The 16,112-nt window shown below is 40.8% G+C and overlaps 1 protein-coding gene and 1 long non-coding RNA gene across 16 annotated transcripts in view; one reads left to right on the top strand and one right to left on the bottom strand.

The window, feature by feature from the left end:
- Positions 1-15,933, top strand: part of SYNE3 (spectrin repeat containing nuclear envelope family member 3) — a 111,952-nt gene extending 96,019 nt beyond the window's left edge. For all 6 annotated transcript variants that reach the window (XM_019481628.2, XM_059723200.1, XM_059723199.1 and 3 more), the window contains one exon: positions 1,142-15,933. In XM_019481628.2, the coding sequence (XP_019337173.2) occupies positions 1,142-1,339 (198 nt within the window). In that variant the 3' untranslated portion in view covers positions 1,340-15,933. The remainder of the gene's footprint in view (positions 1-1,141) is intronic.
- LOC109281683 (uncharacterized) overlaps positions 1-16,112 on the bottom strand; it is a 68,121-nt gene that overhangs the window by 17,970 nt on the left and 34,039 nt on the right. For 5 of the 10 annotated variants that reach the window (XR_009460271.1, XR_009460268.1, XR_009460264.1 and 2 more), the window contains exon 2: positions 8,420-8,515. This is a non-coding gene — a long non-coding RNA (uncharacterized LOC109281683). Of the gene's footprint in view, positions 1-7,341; positions 7,421-8,419; positions 8,516-16,112 lie in introns of all 10 variants that reach the window. The other 5 variants (XR_009460262.1, XR_009460266.1, XR_009460267.1 and 2 more) reach the window with 2 other exon arrangements.

The following is a 16,112-nucleotide window of genomic DNA, read 5'->3' as shown; positions in this document are numbered from 1 at the left end:
TGCAGGTAAGTAATAGTGTTGTAAGTGCTTCATATCATTTCTGGGATCCCAATGTAATCCATGTTTGTTGAAGAAGCTGTCTTGTCCAAGTACCTGGATTCTTTTGACCTAGTGTTTTCAGGGTCCTCTTAGAGACAGATGACAAATCTTGGGCATGCACCCACATGTGTACATGCAAGTAAGTCTTTTTAAAATTAGGTAAGGTACTTATAAAGAGAGTTTTAGAAATCCTATTGCAAACCCCCTTACTTTGTATTTCCTGAAGTCCAAAGTATATTCTGTGACATCGGTCCAAATCTGGATTAAATCCAGATGGTTAATGGAGTTATTCTGGACTTATTCCACTATGGTTGAGAGCAGACTTTGACTCTTTTTTTCCTTCTTAGGGAACAATCACCAAGCCACAAATGTGATTTTAAGGAGTTCTCCACAAGAAATTCAGCTTTCACCATTTGTTGTGCCTCCCCCTCTTTCCCTTTTCATTCTCTTGCATCTCGTAAGGACAGGACTTGTCTGACAAAGCATGAGATGCTGTAATGAAGAAGCCTTTTCTAACCGATCCTCTGCACAAGAGAAGTGGGGCTCAGATTGTGGCCGGGAGGTCAAACCAAAGCTTGGAATGACTTCTGCCTAATGAAGTCAAGGGACATGCAGAGCTCCTCTTCTGAAGGAGGGCTTAAACCAGTCTGGCTTCTTCCAAGAGGCAATTCTTTTGTTGGGTTGTGCATAATAACTGTTAGACTTTTCCCCCTGTGTTCACTGTGAAGAGATCCACTGGCAGCCCTGGGATAGGTGTTTTAGAGGATTTATAACAACTACACACTGATTAAAGGCTTCTGCTAGCGAAGCCTGGTAACCTTTTGTAGAGGAAAATATGTTCCTAACATCAAGGTCTGTTAGGAAGTGGAATGATCTTAAGAGAAGTCATTTAAGTTCCATCACGAGAGTTAGTGTCAAAACACTCCAGAATATGGATCATAGGGACTGATTCTCCACAGACAAGATGAGCACCATTAGTTCTGATTCTGTGCTGTTTGAGGGGTTTTCTCCTCTACCTTTTCCCCCTCCCTTTCTCCTCCACCCTTTTATTAATCTGTTTTTGTTACACTGAATAAATCAATCATCCCTGTTTGGCTTTCAGAAACGCCGGGGGGGAATGTGTTCCTTCCTGCATCGTGTGTGCTGGACTGCGTTGCCACTACAGTTACTCCTGCTACTCCTGCTGCTCCTGGCATTCCTGCTTCCTCTGGCGGAAGAGACACACAGCTGCAAGCTTGCCAACAACTTTGCCCGTTCCTTCAGCCTGATGCTGAGATACGAAAGTCCTCCTCCAACTTAACTCCTCTGCATGGCAAGAGGTGACACTCAGAAATCAAGTCTGCTTTCTCCTTGATTTCTTGACAATTTCCAAGTACTTCTAGGTTTAGGGCTTCTAACAAGGCCACCTTATTAACTGGAAATGTGGTCAGATCAAAGCAGCATAAGGCTAATCCACATAATCAGGTATTAGCTTTTAGAGCTAAATTAATCAGGTATTAACATTTAGAGCTAAATTAATATTTTTACAATATTATATGAGTATATTTATACTATGTGAATATATATATATATATATAGTATGTATATATCAGTATAAAAATATACATTTTATATATATATGACAAAACTAAAATCCACTGTTCTGATTTGATCCTGCTATGTTTTTTCTTCTGCCTTTGCCCAGCAGTGACTAGCAGATGTTTAAAACTGCATTTTTGATGTTTACAACTGAAGTCAAACAAGCAGGAGAAAATAAGGGATGTTTCATGGAATTGTGCCAGAAAAATATTCTCAATGAGAATTGAGAGACTGATGAATGGAGTCATGTTGAAATAAGCTGTTTAACATTCAGCCCTAGCAAAAGTTGGAAAATTATATTTAGGATCAGTTAGCTTATCTTTGGCCTGAGCCAGCAATCACAGAAGCCAGTGGAAGGACTCCCGTTGATTTCAGCTGGAATGGAATCAGGCCATACTATATTCAGATGTGCTTTCTGACCTTCTAACCAGCTTTCTCCAGATCCTGTGTTCTCTGTCATACCAGAACCTGGAATGGTAGAATAGGCTGGTGGAAAATCTGAAAGTAATAGTCTATTTTTCATAATCGCAGCTCTAGTGAAGCATTTTTTTAAACTCAAAGAGTAATATTTTTATATGCAGCTATCCACAAAGCTCTATACCGGTGAACTGTGTAAAAGAAAAAAAATGTGATGATATTTCCCCATTTTCAAATATATAGATCACCCACTGATTTTCCTGGGGAGATTCCTTGGGAATAGACCATAGAGTCTTCTGTCTGGAATGTAGCTTGATTGAGCATCAGCATCAGCAAAGCCACGCACAGACATTAACATTCAGAATCTAAACCTGACTCCTTCCAAAGACGAGTTGTTATATTAATGGTGGTCAGTACAACCTGCCATAGACTAATAGTGTCAACCACAATTATATTACAGGTTTCCAAAAAGTCTGAAGTCTGAGACAGTGGGCATGTCTACACAAGATGCTACTGTGCAGTCATTACTGTGCATTTATTTACTACGTATAAAGTACTTGCAAGTACTAAATAAATGCACAGTAACTGGAGTTACTGCACAGTAGCACTGGTGAATGTATTTTAGGTGATGCTACCGCATGGTAGTGTATTTACACTGTCTGCGCTGTGATGTGCTACTGCGCAGTCAGCGTCTCCTGTAGACGTGCCCAGTGATGAGTATGCCATCTGTTTATCTGAATTGTCATGTTTGTTTTATCAGCCATTTGTTTAATGGAAATGTGCGTTTTCACTACCCTTTTAAATGTAACCTCAATTCACAGCTTCACTACAGTGAAATAACCATTTCTTTGTGGTGTTTTACCTGATTGGATCATGCATCTTTTCCAAAGAGATTACTTTAAAATATTTTGTGGCATTTCTAGGGGCTGTCCGTTTCTTCCTCTCTCTTTTCATCCTCCGAATCACAATCACCAAGAAAAAGATATTTTTCTTATCCTGGCTACTATTTTGAGTGAAATTTGACTTTTGGGAGCAGTGGTGGCCTTTTTTAGTCGGTTTTTCCCCCCAGAGTAGGTTCCAAAATAATATCAATTCTGTATTAAATTATTTTGTACTTGTTTTATGGAGGGGCTCACTTTTATGTTTTATAAAAAGAAAAGAAATCTGGTCAGAGAGGATGGGGAAGGATGGACAGGAGAAGATGGTGACAGGTGATGAATATAAGACTGATTTGCAGAAGCGGGGAAGGAAAGAGACAAAGATATAGGGTTCAAATAAAAAAAGGAAAGTGCTAAAGAAAAAACACTAAAATGGAGGGTGTGAAGCATAAAACAGGAGAAGAGACTAGATTCTAGAGAAGGAAAATAACTTCTAGGATCCCTCTAGTCCACCTTTGATAATAATTAGTATTATTATCTATTTGATATTAAATAGAGCTTTGTCTATTTGAATTTCAAATGTCTCAAGCAAGGAGGCCTCTACCCTTTCTCTGTGGAAACTTCTGTTGGAAGAAAGTTTTCACTTGTTATGGAGGCTTGTCTTGTCTGTGCAACACAGAGGTTCTGGAGAGCACAGGAGTGACGCACTTAGAAATCACTATCAAGAAGAGGAGGTTGTGACGGATCGGCCATGTCTGGAGAATGGGAGACATATCCCCAATAATATTTTTCTATAGTGAGATTCGAGATGGCTCTAGAAAGCAGGGTTGCCTTCTATGGGAGTACCACAGTGTGTGCAAAAATTATATGAAGTCATTGAACATCAGCGCAGAAAGCCGGGAGGAGCATGTAGAATCCCGTCCAATCTGGAGGGACCGTCTGGCACTGGGTGCAGCTCAACATGAAGCTGCTTTTATCCAGAAGAAGGAAGCAAAACAAGAAAGAAGAAAGCAGTGTGCTGTAAATTTGAACTCCAACTTACACAACATGTGAATCTGTGAAACTTGTAACAAGCTGTGTCGCTCTCGAATTGGGCTGGTCAGCCACAAATGGATTCATCAGGCATCTGACTATAGACTTCTTACATGTGCATCATGATCCAGAGGATCAACAGTTGCCTACTGTGCAAGCATTTTTCTCTTTATTTCCTATAATTGCACAAGGCCAGCATCAGCAGTGGCAGAAGTGCTAATCTGGAGAGGATACCAAACTTTTAACCAACATGTCTTCTAACATGCTAAGAGCTGATGTAGAGGAGAAGGGGCCAGATTTTATTTTATCTATTAGCCATGATTCTATTCCACCCTGATCAAGTCTTTGAAAAGCAAGTAAGGCAAAAGCTGGGTGGTTTCACTTTCTCTTCCTCCTCCTTGCTGCCTTTTTTTGACTCAGTCTTAAGGGTACAGTGATGGTGTTTTACAAAAGCAGATGCAGGAATGGACTTTCAGGGACTTGAACAGGGTGGAATAAACTCATACTCATACTTCTATAGAAATTTAGATTTCAATCCAAAAGAGGGAACACAACTTTTTTTGTACCTTTTTTTTTAATAAACTAGTGTGCAACTACGGAATTAGGAAGAAATGCTAGCAGAGACAAAACGGAACGGGGGAGAGAAGCATGAGGAAGAAAGGAACAGTGCTGTTTAAAAACTGGCTGTCTGTGGGGTGGAGAAACCTGTCAGAGACAGAAGGATGACAGGAAGAGAAAATAAACTGTGAGAAATAAAGGTGTTTAAACATAATTAGAAGGGGAAGGAAGGCATTAAGCTCTGTCTTCCTCTGTGAAGGAGCTGGTTGGAAAGCAGCTGTAATTCACAGGAGATGCAGCACATGGATTGTTTCTTTGCAACTGTTCTTTCCAGTAAAGGCTGTCATGGCTTCTTTCTCTCCACTCCCCAATTGAGCTAGTTCAGAAAACATACAAATTCTCCTCACTGTGAAAACATAGAATTCTCCTCACAGTACTTGTCTCCAAATTGTTGGCAGCCCTGAAGGAACAACCCTGTGGCTGCACAGCAAGGATCTAATCATCGAAGATCTGAACCATGCGCTACTCCCGCCTCCTTTTCAGATCAAACGGTTTCAACATATACAAAAAAACCCCAAAGGCAGAGGGGAGAGATGTAGCAATTTTTGTGGATTGCCACATTCCACTTCTTTAAGAGCTGCTGGGCTGCTCCATTGTGGTCAGGGAATGAAGTAAAACAGCATGAAAGGCAACAAAAAAAGAACTATGGCAAGGGGGAGTATAGCAAAGGGAAGATCAAGGAGGAAATGGCCAATTTTCTTTACATGAAAATTACAGAATCCCCCATGAGTTTCTGGGCATTGGCCTTTCTGATCTGGATTGCTTTCCTGAGTTCACCTGTGGATTTTGCAAGGATTGGCAATGCAAATGGAGCAGACATTACAGAAATTCTTTCCAGGCAGAGGGTCAGAAGAAAATAACTGTAATGTCACCTTAATGCTTCAGTGTTGTGGCAGATTTAAAAAAAAAAAGAATTAGAAACACACTTTTTGCTCCTGGGGGTTTCCATTGGATTTATTCTTTAAATATTCCCATTATAAATCCTAGAATAGTCTGCTTTACTTTGCTGTAAATCGCAGCAAATCAGTGGGTTTTTTTTTCCTTTTTACATTCAAGCAGGTAAACATGAAGCTTTCTCATATTTGTAATGGAAAATAAGCTAAACTATTTGGCCCCAATTTCTTTCTCACTGGGTGCATCTACATGTGTGCTTTGCTGCAGTGTTGACTAATTAGCTGTACAGTAAAGCATCACTATCTACACGTGCACTGGTATTAGGGTGCAATAAATTAACTAACTCCATCATAGGATAGTACTGTCCCTGACAGTACTACCCTATGGCAGAGTAATTATGTGCACTGAAATTCAGATGGTGTAGATGGTGACAGGCTGGCTGCGGCACAAGGGTGCTAAAGTTCAGGGGCTTTGTGCACAGCTCCACACTTTAACAGTCTCGTATCCCAGCCGGCCCCTCTGCTGCCTGACGCCACCACCCAGAGCCTGGGGCCGACCCCCAGAGCCTGCTGCCAGCCCAGGGCTGCTCTGTCCTGGCTTGGACTATTGCAGTCCCAGGCTCACGTGCAGACGCTGCACTCGACAGCAGCTGACTCAGGTGCAAACTGTGCCAGAATGTATTTCATCACATGAATAGGACATGTAGATGCACCCACTAACACCTATTTTATTCTGGTGTAACCTTATTGATCTCAGTGAAGCAATTCTCCATTTTTACTGGCATAAGCAAGAAGTAAATCAGATCCTTGTCTTAAAGAAATGTAAAAGTTTAAGACATTAGAAAATCAAATTAAAATGTAAAAAAGTTAAAAATTTAAGATGTAAAAAAAAAGAAAGAGTGAAACCTTCCCCCATGTCTCTTGCTTTAATTCAGAAGCAGAGGCCTAGCAAGTTCCTGACTGTTGTATGGTTCTTTTACAGCCAGCCCACCTTCAAGGAAGGCAGCAGTCCTTAAATAAATTAAATACAATTGAATCTGCAAACTCTGGCTGCGTCCAGATAAGCGTGGCTTTGCAGTATGTGGTGCCGCACACCTCTCTGCAGCGCCACACACGACACATTCAGGCATTCCCCATGCTGCTGGTATCCCAAGGTCAGAAAAATCTGCACATGGAAAAAAGCAGGGTGGCATACATGGCAGCAACTTGCACTGCCCAGATCTGGAGCCTGGCCAGTCAGAGCCACAGTCTGGCCACCAGCCAGGCTCCCAGCTCTAGGAGCACTGTGGCTGCAGCTTCTCTGGCTCCCAGGACTCCAGGTATGTCTGCTGGAGCCAGTACAGATGCTGGTCGCAGCCTTCCCTACCCCACCTAAGGTAACCTGCCACGTGCCAGAATGCACGTGGCACAGGCATTCCCTGGGGACAAGCAGCAACATCACAGGGTGTGCTATTGTTACTAGTCCCCGGGGAACCAGATGTTCGTGCTTATCTGGACATGGCTCCTTTGTGGATCTAAATTGTACCAAATTACTCACCTGGCATGTAAATGCATTTTGTGTTCAAGAGGCTAAGTTTTGTGCATGGAAAATTGTATTGTATCCAAGTCCCTTGGCATGCAAAATGGCACACACAATTTGAGCCAGGTCAATATCAATATTTCTTTGAAACAGTAGCTTGACAAGCACTCCATTGCACACGCATCAAAGTTAGTAGGAGCTCCACGTGTTCTCCCAAGGATAGACTTCAGTCACAGCCTTCAGAGAAAGACCTCAGTCTAATTTATGAATTGTAATTGCAGAATTTATGATTCTGTAGCCAGACGCTTTCAACAGTTTTCAGCAGCTTCAGTACAATGACATAGAAAATTACTATTATGCTACATACCTATTTATAGATCAGTCTCCAATTCCAACCAGCAATTTAGACTGTATTCAATACTATTTATATAATACCTCCTCCTGTTCTTTGTGAGAAAAAAATATGTTCTGTTATATGCAAGCATATAAAAAAGTAATATTCTCCTAACAACACAGACAGTGCCTTACTATTGTGATTTCTAAGCTACATATTAGCTTATTTGCCCAGGCTGTTTATGTTTATTCTAGACAAGCATTTTTGATTGAAAATAAAATACTAACATAATTATTTAAAACAAGAATCATTGTATAGGGATAACTTTGAATAATTTTCAAGTTTCTTGTCATCATTTTCCATCTCAGCCTAATTGTTTTCACTGGGGATAAATAAAATCTTCAGGAAAGAGCTAGAGTTTCTCCAAACATTAGGCTTCTTAGCACAATATAAAAAATACTCGCTCAGTTATAGTAGAGTTGGAAAACTGCTGTAGCTACGATGGTCCAGGATATGTATGACATGCAAGGGGTTTTTGTCATCACTTTTACTGGTGGTGCTTTGGGCCCGGAAGTGTGTTCGACATCTCAAAAAGCCCATGCCCCACTCTGCTATATACATCTGCTCTGGGATCTCAGGAATTTGCTTATGTTGATCACTTCCACAACTTCAAACACAGAGTTTTCTATTTTGTGTTTGATGTGAGTATGTAATTCCATTCATGTTTCCTTCATATCCAAGGGGATAGTTAGGCCTTAAAACATTTGGCTGTACAAATATGTAAAGGGGGAAATGGAATTCTGGAAACCTGCGTGTTTAAACTAAAGAGCCTTTCTTATGACTACTTTTCTACTAAAGTTCACCCACATGCCTGACTCCTCTCTGCAAATTTCATTCATGTCTATGGAGCATGCACTTCTCCCCTTTTTATCCCCAAGAAAAAAACAGTCCTGCATAGTGCAATGGAGTGCAAGTCTTAGTGCAACTATAGCCTTTGGGCATTGTGGGAAATGCTGAATAATGGTTAAAAGATAAAAATAACTAAAACATTTGTTCCATATTCAATATTTATTTTGGCATAGATAGAGATGTAAAAAGTTGGGATACTTACCCAGATAAATTCCTTTGATCAACATCGTGCATGTATTGACTGGAATTGCTGCTCTTGACAACTTTACTGTCCATTGCTTAAATTGCTGTTCTGCAGCTGAAAACACATATTTATGCCATGAATTATAAGGTCTCCTTCCAGGGCCCTTGGGGGAGGGCTGTCAGGCAAATTCTTGGTGGTCCTTCTCAGACCATTGGCTTGCTCTGAGCCATTACAGTGTATTGTGTTAATTTGGCTCTTGGTACTTGGCCACTTCTGAAAGTCTGCTTGCTAAGACCCTGTAGATAGCACTACTTATACAGACACTGAGCTATTCAGTTACCATTGTTAACATCTCTACTATATTTCTATGTAATCTTAAAGAGTTTGATTATAATTGGACTAACTAGAGGGAGATTTGGGGTTTTTTAATCAGAGGTTTTTTATTTCATAAACATTTTTTCATTCCTTTTGCACTTGCAGAATGTTAAAATAAACCAGACCCAAGAAGCTAAAATCATTCTGTTTTCCCAAAAATATGAAATAGGATTAAATAATTCTCATGTGCACTCTATTTTTTTCAGTTTCACCTTGGCCTGTTTAGTTTAAAACTGGAGCATTTGTTTATAGAAGAGTTATCAGCAGCCCCTAAAGAATAGGCCTTATCATGAATAGGCAGACAACTGGTAGCCTAACCGGCACCACTATAATTACGCTGCTATTCACAAGCGAACCATTGTTACCTCAGCAACTTTAGCTGGTAATAGGTAGTTTCAAGCTATCCACCCTCCTCCACCTTGCTCTGTTTTGCTGTTGCTGGGACTGAGCTGCACTGATGGAGGTGAAGCACCCTAATGGCACCCAGAAGGCATAATTCATAGATTCATAGATGTTAGGGTCAGAAGGGACCTCAATAGATCATTGAGTCCGACCCCCTGCATAGGCAGGAAAGAGTGCTGGGTCTAGATGACCCCAGCTAGATGCATATCCAACCTCCTCTTGAAGACCCCCAGGGTAGGGGAGAGCACCACCTCCCTTGGGAGCCCGTTCCAGACCCTGGCCACTCTAACTGTGAAGTAGTTCTTCCTAATGTCCAGTCTAAATCTGCTCTCTGCTAGCTTGTGGCCATTATTTCTTGTAACCCCATAATGATGGCTCATGTCATTGCTGCTCAGGATAAGACACAGGTATAGTCACAGCACAGCAGTCTTGGCCTGTGAGGAGCTCCCCAGTACAGACACACCATACCCAGGCTACAGACACTTTTGCATAGGAATGTGGGAACGCAGGTCTTGCCATGCTGGCACGGACCCTGAGAGTGGCCAGTACCCTATGCTGTAAGAAAGATACAGGGAATGGTGGAAAGGCGCATGTGATGTAACTCCCTCCCCATAAGGGCCTCCACCTAGAGGCTGACCATAGGGCTGTACTGAGAAGAGGTGTTGTGGCATTTTCAAAAGAGGCATTAGCATGAACTAATATAACTGGATATGTTTATATTATACATTTTGCAAAATTTTTAGCTTCAGTGGCATCTTGTTGCATTGAGTTCCCTGCAGTCTATGTGGTGTGAGGGAAGGCAGTGCCCTCTGCTAGGTGAACTTGTCCACCGTGTATGTTTACCACATATCTCTTTGCTCCACATCTGGCCACTCACCACCCCCCTGCTCCACATCCAGCCACTCGCCCCCTACCCCCCAGCTCTGTCTGGCTGCTCGCCTCCCCCGGCTCTGCATCTAGCTGCTCCACTCCCCCTTCCACTCCACGTCTGGCTGCTCGCCACCCCCCTCAGGAGTCCACTTATTAAAAAGGGGGCCACCAGGGGTACACTTATTAAAAAAGGTTGAAAACCCCTGCTCTAAACAATGTTTTGTTTTTTTCTGTGTCCACTCTGCAACACCTCTTTTCTCTGAATTGTGCCTTTTCAATCTCTCTTTGTAGAATTTTTCTTATACCCTTACTCTTCTCTCCTTCCTCTGAACCCTTCTTCTTTTCACAAGTGCAGCAAAAATCTGGCCTGTCCTTTCTGTCCCAATAACAAACATTTATCAGGGCTCTTGGTTACTACAGATTGCCTCACTGGGTTACTACAGCCTGAACTGTGTCTTCCTCAGCTTCCGCTCCAGTCTTTCCACAGCTGCAGCTTTTTGGTCTCCCAATCTCTTATCCTCATCTTCACACCCAGCACAGCTCGGCCCTAGCTTCCATTTCAGATCTTAATTCTTATGCCCTTTACCACCCTCTTCATTGGCTTCTCCCATTCCTGTCTTCATATATTCATGCTGCCCCAGGAATGGAGCAGCCTCTTGAATCCCCAAAGGCCAGGCCCTCAACCCTGTCCTCCTGATTCAGATCCCTCCTGAAGACTCACTACTTTTAAAAGGTCACCTGTGTGATTGACAGTCACCCGTGTTATTATTTTACTCTTGCATAGTTTTACTCTTGCATATTTTAAGTTAATTTGATGTATTTCAGCTATCTCCCCTAGATCTCCCTGTCCATCTTGCCCTATCCTTAATCTGCCTTTTGTGTTGGATCAGGGACCATTTTTATATTTGCGTTTTATAGAGATCACATCACGTGGTTGACATTTCACAAATTATTAGTAGTAGTATCATTAATAATAATTATATTGCCATCAACCATGCAAATAGCACACCTGAAGATTTTTATTATGTTCTCTTTAAGCAAGTACTCATGGTTAATCCAGTTACCAGATACAAATGGTTACCATTTATTGAGAAAGGAAGGCCAGCATTTCAAATTCTAGTGTGTTATCTCAATATCATCACTGACGGTATAAGCATTACCAGGTGCCTTGCAGCCTGGAGTCTGCCTGTTCTTGAGCTGCCTGGAATGTTTGAACATTGCAATTCTACATCATAATAAGCTGGGATATTTTTCAAACTGAAAAATGGTCGCTTTTAACAAACCAATTTAAAAACCCATTTATCAACCATAGTAGCTCCCTTGTTCATCTGAAAAAATGAATGCAATCCATTTCTTAAAATAAATAATAGTAGATAAAGGCTACAAGAGGAGGATGGAGGCCAGTTTCAGCCCCTCCCATCATTACTAGGTCTTTGGCCTAGAGCTGCTCTCTTCCTTCTTGAATTCTTTCTGAGGTGGTGGTTTTCATAAACTGAGGCCCCCAAAATCTCAATGTTTCCTAGATCAGTTCCAATAACAGTAAAACACCACAGACATGGTTTTTTGTTGCAAATATGTGTCCCTGTACTTGGCAAATACCATCTATCTGTTGCTGTGATCTATGTGTAATAGGAAGTGTAAGAATTATACTACTTGAAGAAAGGTGACATTCCACATCAATATAATTATCAAGCACAGCTTTTAAAAGAGATTGTGTTTCTTAAAGGAAAAGCCATACAGATTAAAGATGTTTATTTTAGTAAGTTCTCAATATTTTCTTCAGGTAAGGGCCTGATCCTATGAGTTGATTGGCCCCCAGAAGTTATTTCCCATTCAGCAAATTCCCGGGTCTGGCTCTAAGAGTGTAAGCTGTTTAGATACAGTGGGCACATCTACATGTGTGCATTTATTGTGCAATAACTGAAATTACAGTGCAGTAGGGGCACCCATCTACACATAAATTACTGCATAGTACGGACACACATCTACAGTAAATATGATGACTTACACTGACTTGAGTGTAAATTTGATACCTGCATCATGCTGGTATCAAATTTACGCCCAGTTAGTTATTGTGCAGCAAGGCACATGTAAATACCTTACTGTGCAGTCCAGACACAGTATTAATGCACTTTAACACCTGCACATGTAGATGCCAGCCTATTCCCGCTTACTGTGCAGTAACTTACTACACAGTAAATTTAAGTCAGCAGAAATGTACATGTAGACATGCCCAGTATAGACATTACTATTATGTTTTAAATCAAATCTGCAACTTATATTGTTTGTGTATTTGACTGGAAGTCAAAAGAGAATTCTCAACTCTTCTGAGTCCTACTTTAGCTTGTTCACTTCAGTATTGGTGTAAGTACTTGAAATGTTCATTATTTTTATTTGCTTTTTATATTTCTTTTTAACCTATGCTTTTCCAGTTTCTCAGATAGTTCCATGTGAGCATTTTCCACCTGAAATGCATCACAGCTAGATTTCCAACTGCTTACTTTCTCCTCACTTATTTATTTGTGTACACAGGACATGTGTGATACAATTATATGAATAATAATGTGGTGTTCAAAATTTCTGGCATTGCACTTCATAGGACATAACATTTCATCAACATTGAGAATTGCTACCAAACATGGAAGTTGCATTATTGTCAGTATACATTTTGTTACACATGCCCTCACTTCAAAACCCAATTTAGTTAAAAGATTAGATGAAGGGAGATTATAGTAATCTACATCCCATATATCTGGCTGCTTTATGCCTTTGTTTACTCTTAAACTAAAAAGAAAGTTGAGGAGAAATTGCTAAGAATTGCTTTCAATGCAAGGTACATTGAAAAAGTACCCAGGGTGCTTTCCAAAAAAGGAAGAACACAAAATTAAGAGAGTCTCTCTTGCATACAGCAGTCTTTTTCCCCAGAATTTGAAAAAAAAAGAACCTGGTGCGATGACTTTTTCTTTGATCACACTTTAGGTTGAGGGTGGGGGGTTCATAATTGAAAGATAGAACTAAATATCAATGTATTTTTTTTCATTTTGTCTTAGAGATTAACTGGAAGACAAAATCTGAACTTCCTGGAACTTTATAGGGTGGAGGTGTGGCATGTGTATTTCTATTGGGATCCACATGTCATGAATACAGCTCTACTTATAACAAGCCATACCAGCTCCCTGATCCTGAATGCTACTGAACTTTAGGGCTAGATACAGAGAGTCGAAAAGCCCAAGGCTGAATCAATTTAGTCTTTGCAGGTTAGTCTAAACTGCACAGATTAAATTGAAACAGAAGTGAACAGACATTTACCTTTGATTCAGGAAATGTAGCCACATGCCTGCAGTGGCTCAGGCCAGAAGCCAGGGGGTGCTCAAGCATGGCTCTCTGGTTGTGTGTTCAATTCTTCTGCCCCCAAGGTCTCTGGGATTTGAGTCCAGAATTACAGCAGGACTCTGCAGAGTTGCTCATCACTTCCTCTTCCTGCTTCCAGGTGCCTCTGGGATTTGTAGTCCACAGTCACAGCCAGCGGTGAGTTTGAGCAGGTGCAGGGGTGTTTAACTCCCCTTCTTGGCCCCAGACCCCAGTCAGGGTTTGCCAGGGATGGGGATACCCCACCCCCTCCCCCCCCATAGACTGGGCTACATCCCCAGCTGGGCTTGCCCCCCCATCCCTGTCAGCCAGCCCTCATTGCTCCAACTAGGGAGCAGAGGGGTGAGGCCACCCCTGCTCTCTGGAGCAAACAGCATATCCCAGCCCAGGGCTGGAAAGCATGCTGGGATGCTGGGGGAATGTGATTCAACTTGAACCAGGAAGGGGTCTGGGACAGAAGTTTCATAAACTGGTTGGAACCAAATCAGTTAAGTCTGATACTACATTCAACCAGATTTATCTTAAACTAGTTTCAGCCATTTTGAAACTGGTTTATGTGCACTGAGCTTCTGTTCTGTTATGGGCTTAAACCAGTTTCTGATCACTGAAACTGATTTATGTGTAACTTCTGTCCTTAGCCATTGGGGGACCAGCACAAATCCAGGTTGTAGTCTCTGACTGGATCAGAAGTCACCTAAAAGCTGGGAGGGTTTTGAAGCCCAGACCTGAATCCAAGTCCCAGTCTTGTAATTCAGTCCCACCTCTGCTCTGCCCTACATGCTAGTATGCAATCAAAACAAGTGTTAGAGGAATTTACAAAATGAACATCTTCTTCTTGCGCGTTGGCTGATACCAATGTTTGTATTTATGAATTTTTGTGCATGTGCAGTTCAGCTTATTCATTGGATACAAAATGCTTTTGGGGCATCAAAAGAAACGAACTCGACAGATGTGCCTTTTCTGTTGTATGTACACAAGCACTGGGATTGCAGGGACCAGTCACACATTTGTCATCTTATTTATGATTTTTAACGCATTTGTGATAAATTAGGTTCAGTTCTAAGGTAAATAATATTGGAGCCAAATAGTTGTTTTTGTACATGTGCAAGTTATCACAGTTGATATCAAGTCCAACCCAGACTCCTTGTCTTGCCTTTCCATAACCTTTCAGGCTTTATTCAGGGAAATGTGGACCAGCCTATTTTCTTATAAAAACTGTGGTCTTTTGGAATGTCATACTTATTTTTTTAACCCTTTGCTCCTACACTCATTGGATGCAGAAAGACTGTAACAATAGTATTTTTGTAAACTGCCACTTGCTTTGTGTTTGAAAATAATATATACATATTTTTATGCTATAAAATGACATGTAGTTTTTAAACTCTTGCTTTTAAAAATATCTTCTTATATATCCTGAAGAACCTGTAAGCTTCTTTGTCATGCCTCCATACCTAACATATAACATTCTAATGGCAGTAATGTGAGACTGGCTAGTCTAAATGAAAAATATTATGGGACCTAATGCATTTCTAATGTTACTTCATCATACATAGAGGAAAGAATATGGTGCATTGTTTCAAAACCCAGAATTGTAGTAAAGTAACATTTCCCCAAAAGTCCCAACTGAAGATTATGGAGGAAACTTCCATAGAAATATAGCCACTTGGGGCCTAATTCTGTGGTCCTTAGTCATACTGTGTTGAATGTTGTTTTATAAGTATGCCCATTAATTTCATCAGAATTATTAAGAGTAAGCCACTATGCCATGTAAATGAGGGTGACAGAGTAGGGTCTTTTCTTAATGGGTACCTCCAGCTTTTCAAGTAGAGAAAGGGTTATATGTTTAATATTACAGGGTGAAATGTTAGGTTGTGTTCTGCACTACGGGTTTTTCTTGTGTATTCTGGACTCATTCCATAGCTGGAGCTCCAGATTAAATTAATTCAAGTCCTGTGCACAGATGAACACGATAGAAATCTACAGTAAAATGTTGCAGAATATGCAAAAATGGCCTGATTTTTAAAGTGCTTTGAAATAACAGTTCCCATTAAAGTCAGTAAGAGGCATGGGTTCTCAGAACCTCTTAAAACAAGGACCTGGGTTTTTAAAAGATTCATAAGTAGTGTGCAGAGGAAGATTGTACTCTCTGACTAAAAAACAGTTTCTGTGCCTCAACCTGGCCATAAGCACCTATATCTTTAAACAAAATAGGCTGGTCTTACACTGCAGAGTCCAGGGCACTGCCACCTTGTGGGACCAGGCCCCAGTATTTTGAAAGTTTACCCTTTGATGTGGTTTGGTGTTTGCAAGAAGGAAAAAGAGACTGGTAATTCATCACTCAGTACTCTTCCCCTGTGACTGCTTTGTGATGTTTATCACTGTTATCAACGGAGTATGTTGAACTGGACTGTAAAATCAGAATATTTTACTGCATGTTTTTTTTAATAGAAAAATAATTGTATGCAATGTTGCCATTATAATACAGTAAATAAATATCTATGTGTTTTTCTTTTTAAGGACTTCTCAATTATAGTGGGTTGCTTGTACCTTTTTTCTCAGTATCAAACTCTTTCCATCAGTGTGTTTGTGCTGACCTAGAAACCAAAAAGAACAAGATAGGTAGGACTAGAATCTGATTATGTCTGCCTTCTTCTTTGTCTATTGTCCTCACACTACAGGTAAGTAACTTGGCACC

Source organism: Alligator mississippiensis, chromosome 2 (assembly GCF_030867095.1).
Source record: "Alligator mississippiensis isolate rAllMis1 chromosome 2, rAllMis1, whole genome shotgun sequence".
Lineage (NCBI taxonomy): Eukaryota > Metazoa > Chordata > Crocodylia > Alligatoridae > Alligator > Alligator mississippiensis.
The sequence above is the reverse complement of the archived record's forward strand: the minus strand, read 5'-3'. Positions and strand labels throughout refer to the sequence as shown.